General features: G+C 39.2%; 1 protein-coding gene across 2 annotated transcripts in view; it reads left to right on the plus strand.

Moving 5' to 3' along the window:
* The window catches only part of GLRB (glycine receptor beta), a 51,323-nt gene extending 25,319 nt beyond the window's left edge, over nt 1-26,004 (plus strand). Inside the window, exons 6-10 of one of the 2 annotated variants that reach the window (XM_075091006.1) lie at nt 229-311; nt 2,958-3,098; nt 6,475-6,627; nt 12,554-12,846; nt 23,039-26,004. In XM_075091006.1, the coding sequence (XP_074947107.1) occupies nt 229-311; nt 2,958-3,098; nt 6,475-6,627; nt 12,554-12,846; nt 23,039-23,335 (967 nt within the window). In that variant the 3' untranslated portion in view covers nt 23,336-26,004. The remainder of the gene's footprint in view (nt 1-228; nt 312-2,957; nt 3,099-6,474; nt 6,628-12,553; nt 12,847-23,038) is intronic. The other variant, XM_075091007.1, reaches the window with a different exon arrangement.
* Nucleotides 26,005-26,276: the final 272 nt, after the last annotated feature.

Consider the following 26,276-nt stretch of genomic DNA (forward strand, 5'->3'; position numbering starts at 1 on the left):
TAGTAGGTTTCTAATTTGTGAACTACTATATGTTTAAAACTCTATAAAATTTTATTCTCAGACTACTAGAGATAGCTCTATTTCAAACTGCTACTATTATAACTTTAATTAAATTTTTCTGCTATTTTAGAAGCTGAAAATCAATTACCTATGATTTTTTTCCCTACTACAGTCTACTGCTAACATGGCAGCTCACACTGTTTTTAAATTCCATTCCTGTATTTTCAGATTGTCTATTACTCTGTCATGCCCTTTGGACTTGACCTTGTTTCCTATGGATACACAGCGCTGCAAGATGCAATTGGAAAGCTGTATGTAAATCAGTCTGTGCATAAAAACAGTTGCCTTCTAGGAATGCCTGAGAATCAAACACAACCCCATCAATTCTGTATTGTTCATATCAACATTTTTAATGAATCTTGAAATTAGTATTCACTGCTTCCTACCAATATGCATTTCCCTATCAAAAAAATTTCTTACAGTTATGGCACCATGCACTCTGTTTGTAGCTTTTATCAAACATAATGACAACTGATGAGTTTTATAAAAACATTTTCAATAAACTTAGTGAAATGGAAACACACATAATTTGGGAAAAAGAGTCCATGGATCCTCGAGGTAGTTTTAACTCCCACAGCTGTTGCTATTTTGTAGGTTGTTGGGGTCCAATTTATCTACTTGCATTGATGATGCATGGCATTGTTTGAATCTCTTTTGATACAGTTCTGAAGGAAAAGTATTTGATGGCAATACATTGAGAGCATTTAGTATGAAACCTTTTGAAAGTGGTTTCAAAATATGTTGTGGGTGTACTCAGGCATCTCTCCCTTACCAATCTTTCCCTGGTCTCTAGGTGATTTGGTCTTATGAAGGGGAAGCCAGGTCTCATCTCTGAAAGGCTTTATGCCATGCTGGAAGTTGCAGCCAAAATGTTTCTGAAACCCATCTTCCTTCCTGCTCCCCAGGCATAAGGGTGTCTACTGCAGTACAGCCTTTTCCCAACACTCCAACCCTTGGTGATCCCACTTCCATGGCAGTTTGTTTTGCTGAGTAAGGGCAGGGGTGAAGCAGAGAGAGGGAAGCTGGCTTGCTCCAGCCCATTCCTGCTATAATACAAAAACTTTGTTCTCTTGTTACTCCCCCAGATCTGCTGGGGAAGGTGAGGTTAGGGAAGGGAGGACAAAAGCAAAGAAAGAGCAAGATTAATCAAAGCTGAGCTGGGCATCCCAGTGGGGACAAAGGTAAGAATAGTAACAGTAACAGTAATAGTAATATCAGAGCTTTACAGTTTAGTTTTTGATTGCCAGCATTTACCTTTACTATTGTAGTTTTGCCCATCACTAATATGTACATACATTAGCTGAAGTAAATTCTTGTGGTAAATCTAGATCAGTTTGGGGTTAAACTGGAACGAGACAGTAAAATTAATGGAAGTTTGCTCAAGCTTTCTCAGTCTGTATTCCTTTACAAGCATTGCAAGGTATAGTTATTCAAGGAAGAACTACTCATAAAAAAATTCTCAATAACTTTATTTAAACAACCTTTTTGTCTCTTTCCATGCTAAGATGATATATTCAAATTCAGGAGGAGATTTCTCCTTTGGAAAGACACTATGCCCTAAACTTTCTTCCACCTTTTAATTCAGATGACAAAAGTGAGAATGGTACCCATGACTTCCAGCCAGTCCGTCCAGTTCCTTCAGTGGAACTGCTTTTGGTGTTAGCCATTGGCCGTTTTATTCTACTTAAGTTATTTTCAAATCAGCATTTTGTTTCTGGTTGCTAGATTTCCAAAACAAAAAAGGCCACCGGTTTTTACTAAGTCGTTCTTGTATCTGCAGTTATGATCGCCATTTCTACACATTCCCTATAGACAACATATATCATAAAGGATTTGAGCAGTGTTGTGATTTGCTGTATGTTGTAAGGGGGTGAGACTGATTTTATGAATGAAGCATTAGAACAACTGAATTTTTTTTATATTCCATCATGGAGCTTTGAAACATTGAAATTTTTATTAGGTTGTTGTGAATCTGTTGAGAACCTAGCTTATGAACAGTTTACCTTTTTTAATCACAACTGTTTTTCAAAGATATTAAAAAAACCCTGTCTAATGTCTCCAGAAAAATAACAGTTCTTTAAACATTTTTCAGAGATTTTGAATTGCAAAACGCTGCATTCCAACTCCATCTTTTTTATGTTCCACCATCTCTATTCCCATTTAACATGCATTATCTGTGTTTGAATTAATTAATCCTTAATAAACAGAAGGTAGCAGGAAAATGGCATGTAAATTCATGATTATGACTGCATATTTAATTAATATTGCTTTATGCTTGAATATTGTGAGCCTAACTTTCACTGCCTCTCACTTGGTGGTGTTGTCTATGTCATGATTTAGGCACTCAGATGTATACTGAAGTCTGTCCGTACTCAGGAAATCATGATCTGCTTAAATTCCTGGTCAAGTATTCCCTGAATGTCAATGCTTTCATGAGTCAGGGCCTTTAATCCAAACAACTAAGTGGAAAGGTTGTTTTACACAAAAGCCAAGATTCATCACAGTTACTGAGCTGTTAAATTCTTTTGAAGTTACTAGGACTTGTGAGTGCTGTTAAGGTTCAGTATATTTTTCATGCTTTGCTGAAGTACAGTACGGAGCCTTCAAAGCTGTGGAGAATAGAGCTTCACTTTCTTTGTTTAAAGACCAAGCACTGTAACAAACACCTCTTAATCAATGTAATATTGCTGATAAGGTAATGTTCCACCCATCAAGTCCTAATTTAGGCCTACCTAAAAATTCAGGTGTGGATTATTTCATTTTTGCATTTAATTCTTTGAACAGAAAATAGGAAAAAAAAAAAAGAGTGAAGGAAATGATACATATATGCTAGATTTTCTTGCAGAGTCTACTCTGAGATGGTTCTTTAAACGTTTACTATTATTTTGTTCTTGTAGTTGGTTACACAACAGATGACTTACGGTTTATCTGGCAGTCTGGAGATCCTGTACAGCTAGAGAAAATTGCTTTGCCTCAGTTTGATATTAAAAAGGAGGATATCGAATACGGTAACTGTACCAAGTATTACAAAGGCACAGGTAGGTAATATAAGTGATTTTCTGGGTAAAAAATTTTAAGCTTCCTTCAATTGCTGTTTAAGGTTAATGGTTGATATTCCAGCTCATGTCTTACCTTCTGTGGGAGAAAATAAATTACTTATAACAAACCAGTAGTCCATATAATAGTAACTATCACATATAATTACTGCAAACTAGTTCAAATATAGAAAATCTAGGTTGAAGATGAGATTAAACACTTTTCTTGGTTTTGCTTTCATGTCTTCTGGTCTTACTGTCACTGTTTTGTTTCTATAGTCCTAATACCTTCTTATCCTAGTAAATGCCTATCTTTTCTGATAGGATGTTCTCACAGAATTGTGCCAGTTGCAGCAAAGTAGGATAATTTTGGTTTTCTATTTCAACTTTTGTTTTGTTTTGAGATGGCTAGTGTTAGAGTGTAGCTTGTAATGCTTCACCCTGCAGGTTCTTCTTTTCTCTAAGTGTTCTGGAATTTCTGTCATTACAGAAAGTCTGTCATTACAATCCTCAGCCCTGTATTTATTCAATCCTATGATTATTTTCTGAGCATGGGCACAAATTTATCCAATGGTTTCTGTACTCTGGCTTCTCATGATTTATCTTTTCTACCTTGCTTGATTCCTGCCTATAATTACATCCAAACTACTCACATACTGTGACTTTCTACGAGAACAGAAGTAAGCAGGACACATTTTAGTCAATGCTCTTGCATCATATGAATAAATCTCCCATTAAAAGTCAAGGAGGATGGCTGTGGCACTGCAGCTTCTGAGGATCCTCTGCAAGTGTCTCATTGACTGTTCAGCTGAAGTTGAGGGTCTGTTACTTGCAGTTCCTCCTGAGCTAGATCCCAAGTCTGAAGAGATCTCAAGTAACCTTAGTAGAACTCAGACTTAAGGAATTTAACTTGAAAAAGGTAATGAAAATTTAAATGAGGTTTTTTAACTGCAAAATGAGTGAGTTCTTGGCCTAACTACGTAATTCAGTACCTCAGGTGATTTACCATTTGTAAATAATATGAAATTAGCTCCCCTCAGGAAAATTCTGCATCTGTGAAAGCACAACCAACTGGCAGTGATTGCATTCAAATCTAAATCTGGATATAGTTGAAGTTTACTTAGCAGTGAAAAAAATTTTATTCTTTATTAAACAGTGAATTTGCTGAAAAAAAAAAAGCTATAGTGAAAAATTAAAGGGATGGATCTTGCAATTCCCAAATAAAATTCATACAAATGGGAAAATTGGAAGACTTACATTCTATTTGAGGGAAAAAGGAAATACTGACTCAAGATGTCTTGTTATTTAAGTTATCACAATAATTTTGAATTTTGCCCTATATCTAAAACCTCAAAAATCTTTAGATATTCTAGGTATTTTTAGGAACCTTAAAGAAAAATCTAAGAATTATACACCATTAAACAGGAAAGAAAATCAGTAATGTTGTATCAAGTTTCAGCACCTTGTGACCACAAGTTGAAATAATGCTGTGCAAAGTGTTCTGTAAAATGGTCCCATTTTGTGTGTACGTCTGTGTTTTGAACATAAAAGAAAGAACATTAGCGAACTGTTGGAGTAGGTGGAGTGACAACATGAACTTTTAAAAAGTTTTCATAATTCTTTTATTGCAAATCCTTTTTGTTTGAAAATTAAGAGCATCCGTGTTAATCTCTTAACCAAGACTGGAATTAATACTTGATTAATGTTGATGGAATATTTTAGTACTCTGAAGTATTTTCAAAGGTTGTTTTCAGTAGTCGGTAGTTGTTTGTTTTACCTTAAATTCTTATATTGAAGGTCTTTAACAAAGATTTTGCACACAGTGAAATTTAATTCACTTAAGGATTTTATCAGGTAATCAAGAGGCAGTGTTGCATGTACAAGCAAATTTTCAAAGTTACAGCTTACATAGGAGATTCTTGCCGATTGCAAAGAACTTAATACTTACTGCCTATTCATGTCAACTGATGTTTTGTCATACCGAAGTAGAAAGAGGGTCAACAAATTTGGGGTGACTTTTTGTGGCAGTAAATTGAATATTTAAATTTGCAAACTGCCTATTCTTTGTTGATCAAAATGTGTGACAGATCCAAATAGGTCCTCACGAGCTGAATGGTGAGGGCAATAGATACTATTTTCTGCCTGATGAAAGACAATACAAAGCCATACAGAATGCATTTCCGGCATAAAGCAAGCAAATTATGATTTTAAAGGTCATCCCTCATTTGAAAATAAAACCTGAAAGTATCTGGAAACAATTCAGAAACTATAGCGGAGAAATTTGTCAGACAACAGATCACTGAAGAAGGTAGAATGAACTATGAAATACCATATAATATCTACTACAAGGGAATTTTTCCTTAACGTTTTATTGTTTTGTTGTTTTGAGTATTGTATGCCCAAACAGCACTTTTAAGAAGACTAATCATTCTATGGCACTTCATTAATAGAATATAGAATATAAATATATTTTTGACAGATTCTGTCTCCTAAATCAGCTTTGCACCAACTTTATTTATAGATATAGACTGATCTGAATTGTGAAATTGCTGTAATATAGCATAGGAATGCCTTTTCCGTGTGATAGAATAGTTTATGACACTGTTTTTACAATGCTATTGTGTTAATATTAACATAAAAATGCCACTTTTTCTAATTAAGTGAAGCTATGAACAGAATTTGTTTTCTGGTTATTGGACTTCCTGATCCATCTGCTATCTCCAGCAAAACCTCTAGTATCTGCAGCTTTATTTTTGATTGAATTCATCTTAATGGATATCTTAAATGTTTGTGTGATTTAGATCCCCATTTTAAAAGATTTGAGGCAGCATTCCTTCTTTACAAAATTTAGTGGTTTTAGAGTCTTTTTTTAAAGGTCTGTACCAATTTTAGAAGTCACCTGTACCAGGTTTCAGTACTGGGGGATTCTTTGCTTAGAGTCACATTCAGATTCCCTCTTTCCATTCTAAACTTTCTACACTAATATTTCTTAATTCCATGTTTTGCACAAATTACTGCTTAGTAGGATTTTCAGATGAGCTTAAGCTATTATGACGGCTATACCCCATCGGTTTTATCTGGACTGCATCTTGAAGCCAGCACCAAGATGAGAGTCACTTTAACTGCCTGTAACTGATGTGCTGTGAAAAGACGGAGGGTGCCTTATGGAGCACGGAGAGTACCCCATGCCTGATCACACTTGGCAGTTATGCAGTTATGTGTTTTGAACTTTTTTTTTCCAAATTAAGCTCTTTGCCTTTATAAAGAAAATCAAATCATTGAACTTTTAATCTTAAATGGAAAAAGACCTAGAAGATACGGATCTGAAGAGCGTGACCTGCAAAGCACATTAAACATTAATGCATTTATTTCTTTAAAGGTTATTACACTTGTGTAGAAGTAATCTTCACTTTAAGAAGACAAGTTGGATTTTACATGATGGGTGTTTATGCTCCTACATTGCTAATTGTTGTTCTATCCTGGCTGTCATTTTGGATCAATCCTGATGCAAGTGCTGCAAGAGTCCCACTGGGTAACCTGCGTTTACACGTACCGTCACAATCCACTTTAATGCCATTGAGCCATTCTCAGTTGCTTTGACAACATGACACTGGACACTGAAAGCAACTTCAATTCCATTACCCGCTCATCATTTTCACTGAAACCTCCTCATTCCTAGTCCTGTAAAATCCACCTCCACATTGAGACTTCGCTTGATAACGCTTCCAGCACTTATGTGACAAGCACACTGTCTCTGCTCCTCTCAACCCAGTCAGATCTGATCCTGTCCATGTACAGGTGATGCTGCAGACACTGTGGCAATACACAGTTTATAGGAATTTGAACATCTGAATAATCAGTAAGAAAGCAGGAAATAGGGCTTTAAATAGCTACCTCTTGGAGCAGTTTTTTTTGGAGAGTAATAGAACTAGAATCATGTCTGGAAAAGAATTACCATCCTTGTTACCTGATTAGTTTTATTTCATTAGAGCCTCAGTTCATGAGAGTACTTCAGGCTCGTGATTTTGTGCTGCTCATCACAAACCAGGAGGTGGGCCCTTCATTTATTATGAGATAGTAGGACACAGAGTTAATCAAAACAATATTATCTTGACTAATTGGATTGTACATGGGACTCCAGCTCTCGGGTGGCCACGCCTGCTGACCCCAAGAGCTCAATGAAATGCAGAGGTGGGCTCTTGCATCCTGACACTTCTCCTGTCTGGATTCCTGTCCCCATGCCATGACTTCTCGTTCTCCATGCTCTGGCCTCCCCGTGCTCCCCTTTTCCCTGGCGCTCCTCCACAAGTCCATACCCCTTATTTTCTAAATCTTTTCCGTGTCCCAGGAGGTTCAGCACACCTGTTTTCAAGACCCCAGGGGTGCAGTTGCAGAATCCCTCCAGCCCCGTGCCTTTCTCAGAAACCTCTCAGCCACACCTGAACCTCCACACCCCCCAGGACATGAGTCCTGTGCAGCCTCACACGTGCTGATAAGCACTGGAGACCCTTGGAGTCAGGACCTGCCACATCACTTTACCAGCCCACGTCTGTGATCAGTAGTCTTGCGGTAGCGGGTAGCTGAAATCCCTGCGTTCAGAGCCAGCTGGACTGGAAGGGCGCCTGCTGAGTTTTGTTAGGTGGAAAAGTGTCCACATACCCCCTGGCCTGAGCCCCGCTGCTCCTGTCTCAGGTCATCTACCATGCCTTTGCCTCCTCCAGTGATATGACAGGCAAAATAAACTAAGAGCTGTAAAAAATCTGAAGAACTATGACTGGAGTGCTACTTTTGGCTTCTGAGTCAGCATTGGCTACCTTGCTCTAATTAAATGTAACAAAACCACTATTTAAATATATTTATTGTATTTTCTTGACCATTAAAAATATTAATACTTGCTTGGGGAGGAGTCACAGTGTATATCAGTTTGATAGCAAATAACAAATATAATCTCTTACCTTGAAAAGTAGCAAGGATGCATTCCATAATGCGAACCATAAAACACTTTAAGAAAAAAAAAAGTGTGGGGAACATGTAGAATGCCTTAAATTAAAAAGATAGAAACCAGAATTGGAAATATTTTTCATGTAGTAAGCTCCAATAGGATCAAAACCTGAGCTGTATTTCTACTTTTATAATCCTGCACTTCAAATAGCTGGCCAGACAGGCTTACTGATAGATTTATAAGATGTATAGTGCCGATTTATGTAACATGTCTTTGTGACTAAACATGCATGCTTATTTATTATTTGTTTTCATTTCTTATAAGTGTTTATTGGCTCCTTTTATGTGTTAGCGTTTCTGAAATAATGCCTTTTCAAAGATACTGGCCATTGGCCTGGTTACGTGACTTTTCCTCACTCCCTGGAGAAGTAAAACCTGCTAAATCTGACCATCCTTTAGTCATGAGCCCGTATTTAGTAATGCAAATTGGTGGCACTGTCACTGGGGTAAATTTTGTTTTTTCAGTTTGCAAGGGGGTGACAAACTAGCTCTTCTAGCTACATCCTTGAAGGTAGTTGACCTTGAAATCAAAACAAGATTAACATTTCTGTGTCAAATGGATGACATCTAACCCAAAAAAAGTGTTACCAATGCTACTACACGCTCAATGGCTAGGTACAGATCTCATCAGATGAGAAGCTACTTCAGATTTACTTATGAACATCTTAATACAGTTGTCCTTAGAATTAAGTATAGTGGGCTACTGCTCCTCACAACTAGGCATCTCAGAAGTTTCCAGGTGATTTAGGGGTATTTCACAAACCAGTAAGCAGAATATGTTTTTGTAGACTGATTAATGCTCTGGGAGAAGGATGTATGTTTGTTTGAAGAAGACTTTGTCCATGTAGGAACTAACTAAGCTGCGAGCCTTGTAACATTTCACCCAGATCATCTGGTGGTAGGGAAGTCCACAAAGGCCTGGTACCTGGACAGCTGTGGCAAAGCAACATAAAGGCTGATATCACTGAATGTCTCTTTCTAATTAAATGTTGGTGTTTCACCTTTTAATGAGTCCAACAGAGGACTCTCCAGTTCTTTACAGGTGGACAGTGTGCCAGTATCTGTTTAAAAAATTCCTTTCTTTCCTTCACTGCTCTGTGATCCCTGAAGGGAGCGAAATCTTCCCTGGAGCTGTAGGGATCTGAGGGACATCGGACTTCTGTCCATGCGTAGCAGCCTGAGAGCGTGGAGCATTAGTCCAGAGCACAGGGAGGGGTACAACAGGGTAACTGAAGGCTTGGAGTAGTGATGATATGTTCCACTCATATAAAGGACAGCTAGATCTGGTGCCAGGCATGTCACTGCCCCATCACTTCCATCCTCAGATCTATCTTAGTTCTAGTGATTTCATTTAATAAAATTGTAACAAATGTAGGGTCTCAGAGGAAGATAAAGATATATTTTAGAAGTGTTATATGAAGAAGGATTGGCAAGAGTATGTCTCTTAGTTTATGAAGTTTAATGGGAGAAGAGAATGTATTAGAGATATCAGGTTATAAGGAAAGGAAGACAGAATATTACCTTTTTCAGTTACATTAGTGAGATGAAGCCAGACATTTTTAAAGCAGTAATATAAACCAGAAAATACTGTTTTATACAGCATGTAATTAACCTGTGGAATTCACTGCCAGGATATAATGCTGAGGCCAGTAAGTTTGATGGATTCAAAAAAGGGAGATTTATTTATCTGGCAGCATGTGCTGAAGTGCTTTGCTGGATTGGCACTTTCTGATATTATCCACATGTAACTTCAGGCAGTATTTTTAAAATAGTAGCTCTGTACAATCATGCTTTAGGCTGGGAGCTAACTAACCTTCCTGATAAGCTAAACTTTGCCATCGAGAGGGATGCCACTCTAGGGGTAAAAATGCAGAGGTATTTCCTAGAAAGGCCAACTTTCCCTTTACTTGGTAAGTGTGGAGGAAGCAGCTCTGTCCCTTCTCTTTAGTGCTCCCTGAGAAGAAAAGGGGGATTTTTTTGTTTCCTTTCCTTTTTTTTTTTTTTGTTTTGTTTTAAATAAGTGATCTTGCAGTTTATTCATTCTCCTTACTCAGTTTGATCCCTGGGCTTTGGACTGTGTTAGGTAAGGTACCTAGTGCAGCTGCTGCCAGAGGTGCAGCTTAAACTGTTAAACTGGTACTAGGGACTCCAACTCTGATCTGGCAGCAAGTGGTTGCTTAATAGAATATTTCTGTGCTTCTATCTCACTTTATTGTTATCTGAAAAACCTAGAAGTTTCTCAAACTCTGAGAATGAACTTTTCATCCTAGGAATCCAGGCAAATTGAAATTAGCAGCAGGTCACCATGACCTCAATTGCTCTACTGAACAAATTGATGAAAGAACCACTAAAATCTGTTCAAGTAGTAGAATTTATCTTAGTTTTGTAGAATTAAATCCGAGATCTAGTATTTTAAGCTCTACTAAGTGGTTGTACAAATGTTTTAAGCACTAGGCATGATAATAATACTCATATATTAAGATAGCAAACACTTCTAAATTTAGTAGGAAAAAATTACGATATCCAAGATGTTGAGCCGGTCCATATCATTGGCTAACTTGGGTATGCAGGGTAAGGGTAGAGGCTGCCTTTCAGAATTCCAGCGTAGACATGGCGTGTACTGGATACAGCACACTGTTAGAGATCAAACAGAAAGCTGGGCTTCGGCAGAGGTGTCCATTATATGTTAAGAGGCAATACAGCCTTATTTGTACTTGTTATTGCAGTTCACTATGATCCATAATTAGTGTTCAGTCCGTGACAGCTGGTGTTGGTCAGTGAAAATAAATTTGTAAAAAAGGAGACTATTCTATGCTGACTTTATCCTTATGGGCATGTTTATACTTGAGTGCTTCAGATACAGTAGATCGAAAATAAGCCAGAGTGGACGCTGAGGTTTGTTTGTTCATTCAGTATTTGCCGTATCATTATGATCTGACATAGCACATTTGGCCATTCTGTATTATCCCAGTGGACAAACAAATCCAGCTTTGCAATGATATGTTGTTATTACACATTTCAAAATAAAACACCATAAGATTCTGTATTTTAAAATCATATGACTGCAATGTTTCTTTGCAGTTTCTCTTCAGTGTTTTAGCAGCTAGTAAGTTGCCCATTTGAGATTACTACCAAATAAATTATCATATCAATCTTATGGAAATCCAAATGGGAACAGCAGCAAAATAATGGTATGTTATTTATGATCAGCTAGAGTTTAATACTTTCATAGGCCAATACAGATGCTTTCAGTTTTATTACCATTTCACATCCTCAGTTACTTAAAATGGATCTGAAGAAAATGATCTATGAATTACAATTTTTTTCATGCTTTGGATAGCACACATGGCCAATATAAGAAACATAGTTAAGACTAACTGGGCATCTCCTTTTGGCCAATATTTTCTATAGACATCGATTACATTTCATGAAGCCACCGACTCATAAGTAAAAAGATTTTTATTGTTAGTGTTCACAAAAACAAAATAGGACATTCTGAACTGGGAGAGTGGAATAAGTTTTCCCCATGTGACAGCCATTTCTAAAGTTAACTTTTTCCAAATGTAGCTGTTCATGCTACTTTCACCGTTTCATAGGAGCCTCTTTGCGATCAGGCTTGTATTTCGTCTCTTGTGATGTAAGCCCTGTGTTGATGGTGACATTTGGAAGCCTTGTTAAGGAGTAGTGCTTGTTGAAACCTAGTTTGACGATGAGTGTGACCTTTCAACAGCCTTTGCAGATGTATTTTTTTTCCATGATAAGGGCTTCCTGAAAATCCCTTTATCTAGGAGGCTTCCTCTAGATCTTGGAAGCTGAAATAGGGAATGATTGTAGACCCTTAGTTACCTCAGCGTTTTCATCTTCACAAGGAATTGGGAAAACAGGCTTTTTAATGTGCTGGTACAGTTTTGCTCTGTAGCAAAAACTTCCCTTTCCCCTAAGTTTTGCATGTCCCACTTGTGAACAGGTCATTCAGAGAATTGCCCCTGCTATAGCACAGTTCAGATTTCTGGGACAACAGTAGCTCTTCAAGACTAATTTAAAGGACTTGGAGTCTTTTGGTTTAAGTATCATGTATTTCTCTTCCATCTTGCCAGACTTAGATGCACATGTAGGGTGAGTCTCTGGAAAGCCTGTTTCCCAGTTGTGTGATGAAGCAGGAAAACCACAGCAGCCAGTTTAGCCTCACTTATTTCTTCCATTTATAACATGAAGGTACTCATTATTAATAATTCATCATTAACTGCAATATCCTACATGAGTATTCAGTTTAACTTGTTCATTAACTGAAGGCATGTGCACTTTGTCTACCTGCTGCAAAATACACCGACCGCGTTGTGAAGTCCCATTCACTGTTACAAAACACCATTCTGTGTTGTCTGTTTCAGAGGAAGAGCACAGCTAGTGTAAATAAGGATAAGTTTTCTTTATTCAGTATATTGTTTTTCTTTCCGTAGGTATTTTCTCAGTGCTCAGCTTGGCATCTGAATGTACCACTCTTGCCGCTGAACTACCCAAAGTGTCTTACGTGAAGGCCTTAGACGTCTGGCTGATTGTTTGCCTTCTCTTTGGGTTTGCATCCCTGGTGGAATATGCGGTGGTTCAGGTAATGCTAAACAATCCAAAGAGAATTGAAGCTGAAAAAGCAAAGATTGCCAAGGCAGAGCAAGTGGAAGGGAAGGGTGGAAACGCTGCCAAGAAGAACACTGTGAATGGCACAGGGACTCCTGTCCACATCAGCACTTTACAGGTAGGATCTGCGAAGCTGTCTAGACAAAATCAGCATTATCCTCTGTTAACGCAATTCCAGGAATATACTGTCATAATAGTTTTGGATAGCGCTTAATCTTAGAAGTGGCCAAGACATTAAAAACATGCTGGTAATTAATGGCTAGCAATCTGACCAATTGGTCCCTAGTGATTTGGGGTCAGAGGTATTAAACGAAAAATTTGTCTTTTAATATCCTAGCACCATGGCTGCTGCTGAGCTTCAGGTAAATAAAGTAGCAAGCAGCTTTACAGTTGCTATTTTTTCTCATAACAAATAGCAGCTGTCAAGCTGTAACTATTCAGAGGCCAGGACTCTCAGTCACTATTTGCTGAGAGCATACTCAAATAATATTGCTTTCCCTGGGATGGCCACAGCTGCACCACATTGCATGTCAAGCATCTCTGAAGCCAGGGATCCCGAAGTCTTGGCATTTGTAAACAAAAGACAGGTCTGTTTGTCTGTCAAACTGTTCTGTATTTCTTTTGTTGCCAGATAGAGTTTATATGAATAAAGTTGAGATGTACATCTTAGCTCAGGCCAAAGTTTTCCATCATGATGGTAGCTTCCTGGTGTTGTATAATTCCTTCTTTGTGCTCCAAGGTTTATCAAACATCCCAGGCCAATCGCCCTTGGTCCTGAGTGATATTTAAATGACATTTATTCTACAGAAGAAAATACGTTATGCTACAATATATGAAATACAAATTTGGCTTCTAGTTTTCAATAACTTGGCAATTTAGATATGTAAAATACAGCTATTAGGCCAGATCCAAGTGATAATACCGGTTGTTGGATATAATGTGACTGTAAAGCTTCTTTAAAGAGGGAGTAGTTTATTCCAGAATGGAAGAAACCCTGTCCTAGTATCAAGCTGACATTGCCCCATAACTAATTACCCCCAGTCCAGAGGAGGTGCAGCTATCGCAGAGCAGTGCACTTGACTACCATAATTCTCATCTGGTAGTCTCCTGGGGAGTGTTTTGCCAGACAACCAGGCTCAGCAGCCCCATGTCTTCTTTGACTTCTGTCACAGGTAATTCCCCAAGCCCAGGCAACATGGGAATGGAGCAGAAGGAAAGGTGGCTCTGCTAGTTTTGCTTCCCATGAACTGAATGTGATATTTTTGTGTTCAGCAATTTGAGGGTCCCAAATTCAGCTGTTTCTTATGACAAAATAGTTGCAACAGTCCAGCAGAGCAGCATAAAATCTTTTTATCCTATTTCAAGTACTTAACAAGTGTAAGTGTACAGCTCGATCAATGACAATATTAACAAAAAACTAAAGTTTTTCAGTAGCATGGAAAAAAAAAAATTGCTAAATTACTGACTCTCCTCGGTGTGTACACCCTTTAAGGTGCTTGCCATTGTCATAGCCATAAGGAGAATAAAATGATCGCTTTTATCAACAGTGGTATACTTTCATCTTTTAATAAATTTTTTGAAGAAGGCAAGTTTGGGTGTACAGTGCATTTTAAGGCTTAGAGGAAGGGGAGTCATTGTCCACAAAAATTAAGCAGCATTCCCCATGAATGGTGTCTAGCAATAGGCTGAAGTCATTTAGGATTCAGACCTCAGTCTGTCCTCCAAGACCTTGCAGTGTCTCCCCACCACAGTCTTGCAATGTCAGCTCCAGCATCTCAAGTTTGACGTGCACTTTTCAGGGTCTTACCAATTTGTTATCCGAGACCTTTAACGTTCCAATATCTATAATCTCTGCAATGATGATCTGTGTTGGTTTTATATGGAATCCTGGGCACGCGTAGTTCCTGATGATCTTTGTACAGAGAGTTACAAATCATTCGTTTACCGAGACATATTGGAAATATCTATTCATTGCTGTAGAAGCTGGTCATGTGGCTGAGTGGTCACCTCCCCTCATGGCTAGTGATCCAGCTTGTATCCAGCCACCTGCTTGGAAACATAGCCTACCTGTCCTGGCTAGTAATTTCTGGGAAGATCACCAGTCTGAGACAGAAGAAGGTCCCAGACTAATGAATCATTTGACATCAGGATGTGGTAGATCAGTGGTGCTAGATTCTATATATTTGAATACTATAAATCTGCCTAGCTGAAAACTTCCTCTCTGAACCAGCTACCACGTAGGAGTACTTTGAAAGTTCTCAGGCCTGGAGATGCCTGTACTAAACTCCTAAATCAGAACAGGTCTAAATCCGTTTGGCTCCTAATCCAAAACTAGGCCTGCCCACAAGATTTGGATCACTCCCATACAGATCTAGTAATGGTCAAGTGAAGAATGCATTTGTCATATGGCAAATATGCGAGGGAAGGAAACATTAAAGAAACAGGTAATGGAAAAAAATGTATGTTGAAAGGCATAAAGAATATGAAACAAAAGGAGGCCAGAGTATTGTCGCAGAACTTCAGGAGTTGTTTCTCAACAGGATTGTGTAGGATTGTACGTGAAGCAAGAGCAAATACTGTGATAATGTCTGGAAAGACTTAGGCAAACCAATGTATAGCTTTAGGAGAAAAGGAGGACAACTTGGAACTGCATCCCAGACATGAGTGTGCATCCTATAGACATGTTTGAGGATGTTCTCTTTCCACATAGGAGGTGATACTAAGGCAAAAGTGACTGAGGGCATAGCTGGAAATCTCACCATAGCTAGGCTTGAAGCAGTGGATAGACCAGATGGGGCTCAAAGGTAAAGTGAATAAGAAAGAAAGGCCTGGAAGCAGAAGACTACAAGTGGGGAAAAACAGAGAGCATGAATTAATGGCATTTATAAATGTTTCTCCAGCTTAAATGAAGCACTTTTCTTTATTATGAGGGATTAACTGAATTGTGCTGATACATATCTGTAAGTTATTAGAGGAGAATCAAGCTTAAAAAGAGAAATTACTTTATTTCACTTTAAAATGCCCCTGATCCTGATGCCAGACCAGTTTGCCCATGTTTCCCAAGCAGCAAGTTGAGCTCTTGCTGCTACTCACAGCCGTGCAGCATTGGAGCAGTGATGTCTCTGCAGGAGATTTGGGGAAGGGCCCGGTGTGTAAGGTGCAGTGGGGTGGTTGGGGTGGGAAAGCCCCAGGCATGGGGAGGATCAGAGGGAGCGCAGGGAGGCAAATGGAGTGGTCAGGCATCCCTGGTTCCAGCCCTCATGGAACAACTTGCCTTCACATGCTTGCTCCAGTTGTGAAAGATAAAAATGGCATCTGGTCTGGAGATTTGGCATGTTTGATATTAGTAAAAAACAAGCCATAACAAAAACACATGATCATACTTGAAAATACAGTAAATTAGGTGAAGGGATAAACTTCGCAGTATATCCTAAAAATTAAAAGCTTGATGCCATTCAAAACTGAAGGTGAGGAGAAGAGGTCCCCTGTAGCAGAACCTGTACAGGTGCACCTGGAAGTTTTCAGTGGAAAGAACTACTATGTCAGTAGTATCACGACTGATAGTCACCAACAGCAACAGTGAAGATGGCAGGATGAAAACAATACTGACAACCTGAGAATCAGCCAAAGATGGAGAAAGCCTTCCATGGATGCATAGCTACTTCTCCTCTCCACCAAATCCTGGGGACTAGCTGATGTAAAAGCTGTATGTTGCCAGCATACGCCAAACCCCCAAGCCCATGCTTTATGACTCATGCCCCCTCCAACAAAAACCCTTGAAATGTCAGTGCCATTTTAAGCCCACAGGTGTATCGATATGACTGATTAAAGTGGCCCATCTAGCAAGATCAACCTGAATCTGTAGAAAAAAGACAAAATTCAACACAAGCACTTCTGCTGTGTTTGCTAGGAGCTGCAATGGCTACTCATTTACAGGCAAGAAGCCATGAGAAAGAACAGTTTGGATCCCTTAGCTCATAGTGGCTGCAAGTAGATGCTGTTCTAAGCAGAGGAGAAAATGGTGCAGCCTGGTGGTAACTGCTGGCACTGGCTTTTTATGGGGAATCCTCAGTAGGAGTTTGCCCGTGTTTCCTAGCAATGTAACATCATACAGTGAGAAAAACAAGCAACAAGGGAAGTGTTTTGAAGATTAAACAGTTTCTTTTTGCTTTCAGTGGTGGCGTGATTACAGGGAGAGATTGCACTGTTAACTATAACAGCACCTCTCGATTTGAAAAGTCACATTTTCATCAAGCCCATTTTTGGAAGCTGTTCCCCACAGATAATGTGGTGATGACTGGAGAGAACTTTTGCTAAAAGAATGGCTCTGGCAGAGGATGAATAATGCTATGCAAGTGGTGGTAACAGCTCTAAACCCAGTTATTTTTAAAGGGAAGTAGTGCTATTGCTTGACTTATCTTGTCAGACCCACATCTAGGCTCTGAAACCTGATATGGGTTACATTCATCTCTACTGATTTATAATATACCTGACCACTGATGGTGGTCTGTGGTGACCTGATCTTCCCATATTGTCTTCTCCCCTTGAGTGGCACTCCAGACTCAGATTTTTCTTGTAAAGCCACCAGAAATCCAGTTTACATTTTATCTTGTACACAAAACTACAGGCTGCAATCTATTTTAATAGTTCCTGACAGCATTTCAGGTACAGGGTAGGTACTTTCTGCTCTAGTGACTCACGTATCCATCCTCGGAGATAATTCAGAACATGACTGTAAAAGGGCCCCAAGCTATCTGCTTTGAGCAGTGGGTTGGACTAGATGATCTCCGGAGGTACCTGCCAACCTCAGCTATGCTGCGATTCTGTGATATTTTATGTATAAATATATTTTTCTGCTGTACTTTGCCATTAGTGGGGTAATGAGAATTTGCAAGGAATATAATATTTGGAATGTGATAGCAAATTCCTGCTGAGCTGCACCAGAAAACAGACTCAGTCTGACTACACACTAATGCTAAGCAATCATTACTTTATTGATGATCTACATCTATCGTTATGGCAAGAGCAAGAGAAGAGTCAAAACTAGTGGAAGAAAGATTAATGACAGAGTTTGTAGGGACTACTCCTTCATCTTGTATGGAAGACTCTTACACAACTGGCAGCCCTAGTGACAGATCTGCATGCCAAAAGAGGTTGGGTGCAGCAGCAGAATTGATTTTATGGCAGAGAAGAGGTGCTGTGCAGGGCTGAGAATGCTGCTTTACAGTAGGGAGGCACTTCAGCCTGAGGGATGCATGCTGAGCTTGAGAGGCTGCCAGTCTTGTAGCATGTTTGAAGCTTTGCCAGAAATTACAGACAATACCTTTCTGCTCTCAAAAATTCTTGAATCCAAAATGATGGCATTTTATGTTACACTTCATCCTGACGGATAAAGGGGACCTGATCACAGGCTGAACAGTCAGTTGAAAAGGGTCTTTATTCTATTTGCACAAACCAAATTTAGGTGAGTACTGGTATTTTTGGTGCTGGGGGACAGATTTCACAAATTTGAAAACTGTTTTTTCTCATCTGGGTGAAAGAATTTAAACAAAAAATAAGAGTGATGCTGGTGAGCTGTCTGTCTGTCAATGTTCAAAACAGCTACAGACCAGAAGGGAAGCTACACTGATTTTAAAAAAACCCAACAAACAGCACAATTGAAAACAAACTCCCCAAAGACTGAAAACTAACTCAGCTTCAAGCATTTCTCTTTTATTCTCACTGGCAAACAAAGCAGTTGATAGCAATTAATGTAAATTGAAGTCCAGAAAATAGGTGTAGATAACAAAAAGGATATACGGTCAGCGTTATTGAGGGCAATAGGAAGTTACTTTGCATGTACAGCAAGAATACAAAAAACAGTAACAAGAATATGGGTCCAGTACTCGATAGAGATGCTGTAAGTATCAAGAATTGGCAGAAAAGGCAAGTTTTTAACAAATATTTTGCTCTGTGTTTGGGGAGAAGCCAGATATATTCAATCGGATGATGGAACTGCTTTCATTGACAGTAGCTAATGAGGATGTTAAACAGTAGCTATAAAGTTAGACATTTTACAGTCGAGATTTCAGCTTAAGTTTCATCTATGATTTTTTAGAGAGCTGGTCCATGAGTGCTGTGGAACATCAATGTTGATTTTTTAATAAATCCTTTAAAACTGGGAGGGTTCCAAAAGACAGCAAGTAGCTCACATCGTGCCAGTACTTTTAAAGGCTAAGTGGCATAACATGAATAATTATAAGCCTGACATCAATCAGTGGAAAATATTACATAGCTAACAGGGGGCTGACTAATAATTATTATTCATAAGTATTAATTATCATTAATATTCATAATCCAGCCCCATGTTAGCTAATGCATTTAAATGGGTCAGTGAAATTAAAACTGATCTGTGTGCTTATTGATTTAATCAAACTGAATATGATTTTTTAAAAGATTATCAATTAGGTTGATAGAGGTAATGATGCGGAGGTAAGAAACTCTGAAGAACATTTGACTTGGCTTCGTATGTCGGCCTGGTTACGTCACCTGAATTATGCAAAATCAAGGTTAGATTTGTTACCATCTGTAAGTACCAGCAGTTACTCAGACTAACTATAGTCATGCCTTCTGACTGAAAGCCAAATAGATTCAGGTTAGAAATAAGGTACATATGTATGTGAGGAACAAGGTCATGGAAAAAATTCTTCATCCTGGATGTTTTTAAAAGAAAATCTGGTATAAGTAGTTTGGGCAGTGAATGTGGAGAGTGATGAGAACTAGAAGCAACAGAGGCAGCGATGGGGAGCTAGTTCCCCCTCCCTGCCAGTCTGCATGCACAGGCAGCACTTCTTTCTTCTTCTCTTTCCCCACTTTCTAATCACATTATTCCTGTGACTCTGCAAATGAAGGCTTTCTGAGCCAGGCATGGCCCTGCTGCAGTGGCACGCATGGCGCAGCTCCAGGCGCCACAGCATCCAGGGCAGCGGCAGGTGATGATCTTGGCAGTGGGCACCCATCAGCCTGGCTTTTGTGAAAGGTGAGAAAAGATCATTGCAAGAGTCCTTCTGGCTTCTAGGAGTCATTTTAAGGTATTTCTGAGCTGTTCATCAAAAGGCAGGTGTCCTGTCCAACGTACCAAACCTAGACAAAGTGGCCCAGTCCTGGGAGAACTGGGAATTAGGTCTGTGTTTTGGGCCAGTCCCCCTCATGTCACCTTCCCATGCCCTCCTCAGCCCCCCTGCCTCCATGCCGGAGGGACAAGGAGCAGCTGCCCGGCTCTGCTGGGGACATGGGGAGACCCTGCAGTATTCCAGCAGCCTGCCCCTCCCAAACAGCTGCTTCCCACCCCCTGCAGGGGAAAAGCCATAGATCTGGTGGAAGCGTCCTGTGGGCTGGATCTGGCCCACAGATCACAATGCTGAGGCAGGATAAGGCAAATGATATATTTTTCAGGGCCAAGTTCTGTGTCAGGGCAAAGTCAAAAGGAGATAACATCTAACAATGTTTTACTTTCTTTACAAGTCTTCAATGTGGTACTCTAAAATCAAGTCCGGTAGTATCATTTTCGACAGAATTGGTTCCTGTAGCCTTTGGTAAGTGTCAGGAATATTGTTACGTTTCTAGCACAAACAAAGACAGAATGAATAAAAAGCAGAGAAACTACGTTTAATATATATTGTCTCACTTTGTTTAGAGAAAGCTGTAGGTCAACTGAAGCAAATTTAGATTAAATCAACAGGAATATCGGGGAACTGAAGAGTTGCATGAGAAGAAATTTAAAAATATGTCTAGGCAGTGAGTGAATGTAGAAAATAGAAGCACATTAGATTTGTAATGCCAGGGAAATGAAAGAAATTATTTTTAAAAGAAACATGTACTTACTGAAGAAAAATTTGGGCCAGGTTGCTCTTACAAGGGAAATTGTGTCACCCTGATAAATCAGTAGTACAGCTGACGCTAAACTAAGCAGAGCTCTGTGTGAACATGCTGTGAACAGCCCTCTGCTTCTAAGGCACAGGTGACCTAGAAGCCATTCCCTCGGGTCTCTGTCCCACAAGTGAATGAGAACTGACTTGTAACAGCCTTTTGGGGGAGCACTCTCTAGATACTGCAGTTGGAACAGGAATATTCTGTTCTGTAAAGGAGAGTGCTTAGGCTACAATTAGTGTCACTGAGTTTTATGATGTGTTGCCAGTAGTATGACGGATGGACTACAAGTTTGCAAATCCAAAAGAAGGCTGATAATTTCATACATGATTCTATTTCTGGTAATGGCCTTACTAAATCTTACTAGTTTTGACCATGGGAAAACTGTAATATTCCTGTCACTCTTCAGTTACCATGCACCCCAGTCCTGCAAGTTACGCTTTCATTGCACAAGGGTCTGCTTTCTACCTTTATTATCCATATGGTTGGGTATGATCCGATTGGGAGGCACCTCTCGGATCACTAAGTAACAGCCCCATGTCACCCAGGGTCACATAATCATGTTCATACGTGTCTCAATCACCACCTTACTAGACAGTTTGCCCCTGCTGCTCCGATACTGAACACTGTCCCAGACAGTCCGCTCTTTGATGATGGGGAAACAGTTGCAGGAGATATATATATATATAGTTTTGCCTTACCATCATGGAACACCTATCCTGTTTTTCTTTTCTATAACCTGTAATCTTGGTTTTGTTATGTAACCTGCAGCTCAGTTTTAGTGCATTGGTTGCAAAATTTACTGTTTCCCTGAGAAATATAAGTCTGGCAAGCCTGGGGATGTTTGCCACTCCTGGCTGAGAGAATAGTGCCATGCTTCTCTTCCACCTTTCACCACAATCAGCCTTGTCAGTAGTGAGAGTAAAAGCCCCGGTCGAAGTTTAGGTCTCTTCCTGACTGCCACAGTTATTTTCACCCACGGAGAGTTGTCACAGACAAGCTAATAATGTTCTCCAGAATGTTTTTCATTCATCATTAAGTCTGGTACTGTATTTCAATATTATTATTATTTTAGTTACAAAGTGTGGTGATGCAAATATCCTGAACCATCAGCCTAAGACTGCAGAAAACTCAGAGGTGGAGTGAGCTGAGAGTAAAATGCCTGAAGGCCTTGTGGAGGAGAGGTAGGCTACTGGGAAGGAGGGGTAGGCAGCTTTTGGAAGAACCAAGTTTTAGTGTATCTGTGGCTCCAAGAAGCCCTAGTGAACCTTATGTTAATGTCAGTTGCCCATGTGTATAACCTGATTTGTGAAGCAGCATTTTTTCCAGCTAACTCTCAGGTTGTATTTGTGAACAAATGGCATTATTAATTATGCAGTTAAGTTTCATAACCCTTTTTTTTCTTTCTTTTTTTTTTTTTTTGTTATTGCTTTACTGTATAGTCCAATTGAAATTAATCTTTGGGAGGGATTTACCCAAGTCGAAAGCACAGTACCTTGCAAGTAGTCTCCTCAAGCCCCCCCTGAACAGTGTGGGGGTGGTCCTCCTAGAGATCTGTTGTGCCTGAAGTATAAACTATATAGAATCCAAGGAAGCAAATGTAGGAACATGTTTTTCCACCCCCAAAACACTTCAGTTTGAAGGGCACAAAATACGTTTTTTTCTTTTAAATGTTTGTTGTATGTGCCCGTATGATTGTCTGCTCTGTAAAAGAGAATCACTCACCTGGTGTAACCCCATAGCACAGTGGTACCTGATCCCCAAGAGCACTGACGGAGCTGCAGGAAAGACAGGTATTCATCTGCTGGATTTAGATTTCCCAGTTACACAGTTCTCCAGTGTACTGATGGGAAGCACCAAGGACTGAAGGGACAAAGAAAGTGACTTCTAGCCATGCAAGGTGGTCACTCTAGGATGAGATGTGGGATCTTGAGCTGGCAACTATTTAGAACCAGAATAGACTCTAACCGTTGCATCAAACACTGAATTTTAAGGTTAATTCTGACTAACTTCCAGGCCTCAGAAAAATGTAAGTATTGAATAGTGTCTGTCGCAGAGGTTCATCAGCACAGAACCAATTTCCAAAAATACTCTCTACAGAAATATTCTCTCCTGTACTACCATCTTAAAATGGAGTCTAACTATAGCAGGTTGCACAGCATGAGGCACCTTGTGCATGAAAAATTACACAATTATGAATGTTTGGATTAGTTTATATGATTGACTGATCATCCTTAAGTGCTTTATAATGCAACCATTCGGCAAATTAGGCTGATGTAATGTATCCCTACCAACAAGTAATTTCCTATGTGTTTGTTTGCGGTGTTCTCTGGCAGCTGCATTAAGTTCGTTAATGAAATATATTGAGTAGATCATGATCCCCCTTACTCTTTATTTCATAGGTTGGTGAGACCAGATGCAAAAAAGTTTGCACTTCGAAATCTGATCTGAGATCCAATGATTTCAGCATCGTTGGAAGCTTGCCAAGGGATTTTGAATTATCGAATTATGACTGTTATGGGAAGCCCATTGAAGTCAACAATGGGCTTGGGAAATCTCAAGCCAAGAATAACAAGAAGCCTCCTCCTCCCAAGCCTGTCATTCCATCAGCCGCAAAGAGAATTGATCTTTATGCAAGAGCACTGTTCCCTTTTTGCTTCTTGTTCTTCAATGTCATATACTGGTCCATATATTTATGATAAATCTTTTATTTGTTTTTTTTCATATGTGTAAAATATATCCCATTTCATTACCCCTTCCCAGTCATGAAGGCCACTGTGTGAAATTATTTGCATTTGCAAAGCAATATGTTGCATTTTGATGCCATGCGATTGTACTGAACATATGGCATCTGAATTTTGAATGAAAGCATGACACTGCAATGTCTGTGCTCCAACCAAGGTTGTATATAAATGTACAGCATACATCCTGCTTTAGGAATATATATGAAGGACAATGCATACTACATTATAAAGCTGAATAATGCTCTTCAGTTATTAGTAACATACAGAGATTTAAAGTGTTCCTGACAATGAAACTGATGTGCACGTTGAGTATTATTAAAATCAGTATTCGAGTATACGTAGTATTTAACAGCTTTTCTGCTGACTTCCAGAGGAAAAAAAAACCCAAAACATCTTGTTCTTGTATAATTTTAGATGGCACTGTTGAAGAAAAAGCTAAGTTGTAATTTATATTATTTAGACTTTGTAAGTGAAGGCAGCATTGATTGAATAAGCTGATCTTGTCTATGTGGAAAAATAAAGATCAGAGAATTACTAATTTTGTAAAATCAGGTCATTTAGAAAAAAAAAGACTAATAACCGTATCCATCAAGCAAGCACACTTAAGTGTTAAGCTAAACTAGATACAATATGTCAAAAACAAACAGGCCACTTTCTAGACTAAAGGTATCAGGAGTTTTGGAGAAACATCACAAGATGCAGGTCATATCAGGATATATTATACTTTTTTACATTACTTTGTCCTCTGGCTCTTCTGCTGTAGCGTCTGGCAAGACTGCAGTATATCATAGTTTTTTTGTTGTTGCACCAGATACATCTTACTCAATTTGTATTTTTTTTATCCCCTTGAAAGCTTTCAGTTTAAACAAACCAGTTGTTGTCAAGATGCAATCCCATTTTTACCACTAGTTATACTTCTTTTGTTTGCCTGTTGTAGCACAGATTACCAAAACTAACACCTAGCCACCTGTAGAAGTGAAGAAGTGCTAAAGGTCTAAGGGGCTGAGACTCTTAAATATATCATGACTCTTTGTGCCTATGTGTTAATTAATGGCTGCCATCAACAGCTCATTGATTTGGCTGCTACTTTTTGAAGAATAAGGTCCTATGCGTGAATCTGCTCCGATAGGAAACTGCTCTCTATTTGCCAGAGGAACCCCCGTGACATGGAGATGACAGAAACATGATGTGCGTAGGGCAGGACATGTGGTCTCCAGTGGGTGCCAGGGTACACCGCCTCGTAAGGGCAAGTCACGAGGAGAAACACAGCCAAAAGAAAGCTGCTTGTGTGTAGGCACCTGAGTAGCTTGTGTTCCCCGGGAATGCACAGGGACTGTGCCTCAGCCCTTGTGAGTGTGCCATAGGGAAACATGTCTCCTCTTGTAAAGCTGGGGCATCACAGTTAGTTAAAATATTAAAATAAGACAGTTCTCACTAACTTGGCAATTCATAAAATGTACTACAGATTATTGACCCCTCACAGGCAAGGAAGGGACTGAATTAAAGACCTGAAACCTTCCATAGTGAGGGAACAGGCACAATCACACTTGTGCTACATTCCTAGCTCATCCAGGATGTGCTGAGCCAATCTGGGCAACGAGTGGACTGTTGGATCACTTGGGTATTGCCCACCACGCTGTCCACATATGGCAAGCCTGCACAACCAGAAGGTCAAAAGTGGGAATATAAAAAGGGCAAAGCATGCCATGCTGGCTTCACTGGGCATCTGGCAGATCTGCACGTGCCCAGGGGTTTTTTCTAACCCCTGCCACTTTGTGATCAACGCCCTGGTTGCAAGGATTCATGTCTGGGTTGAAGAGATCTGCTCTTCAGAATACCATCGCGTGCTTTCTGCCAGCTTCCTGGCTGCTTCCCGGTGGAGATTTCAAGGATCCACTTTACCAGGCAGCCACAGTTTGTCCTTTGGATTTCTTTCCAATCTGAGGAAATGGAAGGGAAATCCCAAATGTTACTGAACTGTGTCAAACCAGAGGAAAAACAAATTATATCTTTAAGGTCCAGTTCAAAGTTTCAGTGTTTGTGTCTGTTGAAGGTATTTACAGAATTGTCAGAGACTCTGAGAAGCAATAAGGATAATTCAAAGAGAGGAAGGAAGGGAGGGGTAATTTTTCTACAATCAGAGTGCTGTATTTATAGACATTATTTATTCTCATACTTGTATATTTTCTTAAAGTACTGGAAGGCAAGCAAATAATTACCCTGTGTTGGAAATTATATGAATTTTGGAAGATAAATGTCTTCTTAGAACTCTTATTAAATGATTTATCTGTAATTAATGTCCACATTCTATCTGTATAATCTCACTTATAGATTTTATTGTTAAATTAATCTTTGTTCCTTCTTGTTTTCCTGCTTACTTGACAGCTTTTGTGTTTTATCATAAAACATTTAATCAATAATACACTGTAATTGCTTTCCAACTCACACAAAAAGAAGCAAAAGGAATGTGTATTGTTAAGATAAAGGTTTTTCATTCATTACAGAACAAAAACTAAGGACAGAAGCAAAGTTTAACAGCAAATTTGAAACAAAATTTAAAATAAAACAGTATCAGCTCTCAGGTATTCATTTTCTTTTTACTTACACTAGATTATATTGCAGTATTTGTGTTACCTCGGAATATATTAACTTGTCCTACTGAGCAGTAATAATTGATCTAGTTTTTTTTCTTCTTTCCACTAAAGGTCATTGAGAGTTTTGCATACCATGTCACATTATGGTCCTCCAGCACCCTCTAGTTGTAAAATTCTGCCTGTTGACTTATTTCCAGAACAAGGTGGAAATATAAAACTGTATAGGGAGTATAGGATGTTACTTGGCAGTGATAATACGAAGGGGAAAAAATATTAATTGGATATAAAATCAATGGACAGCT

This window comes from Phalacrocorax aristotelis, chromosome 4, assembly GCF_949628215.1.
Source record: "Phalacrocorax aristotelis chromosome 4, bGulAri2.1, whole genome shotgun sequence".
Lineage (NCBI taxonomy): Eukaryota > Metazoa > Chordata > Aves > Suliformes > Phalacrocoracidae > Phalacrocorax > Phalacrocorax aristotelis.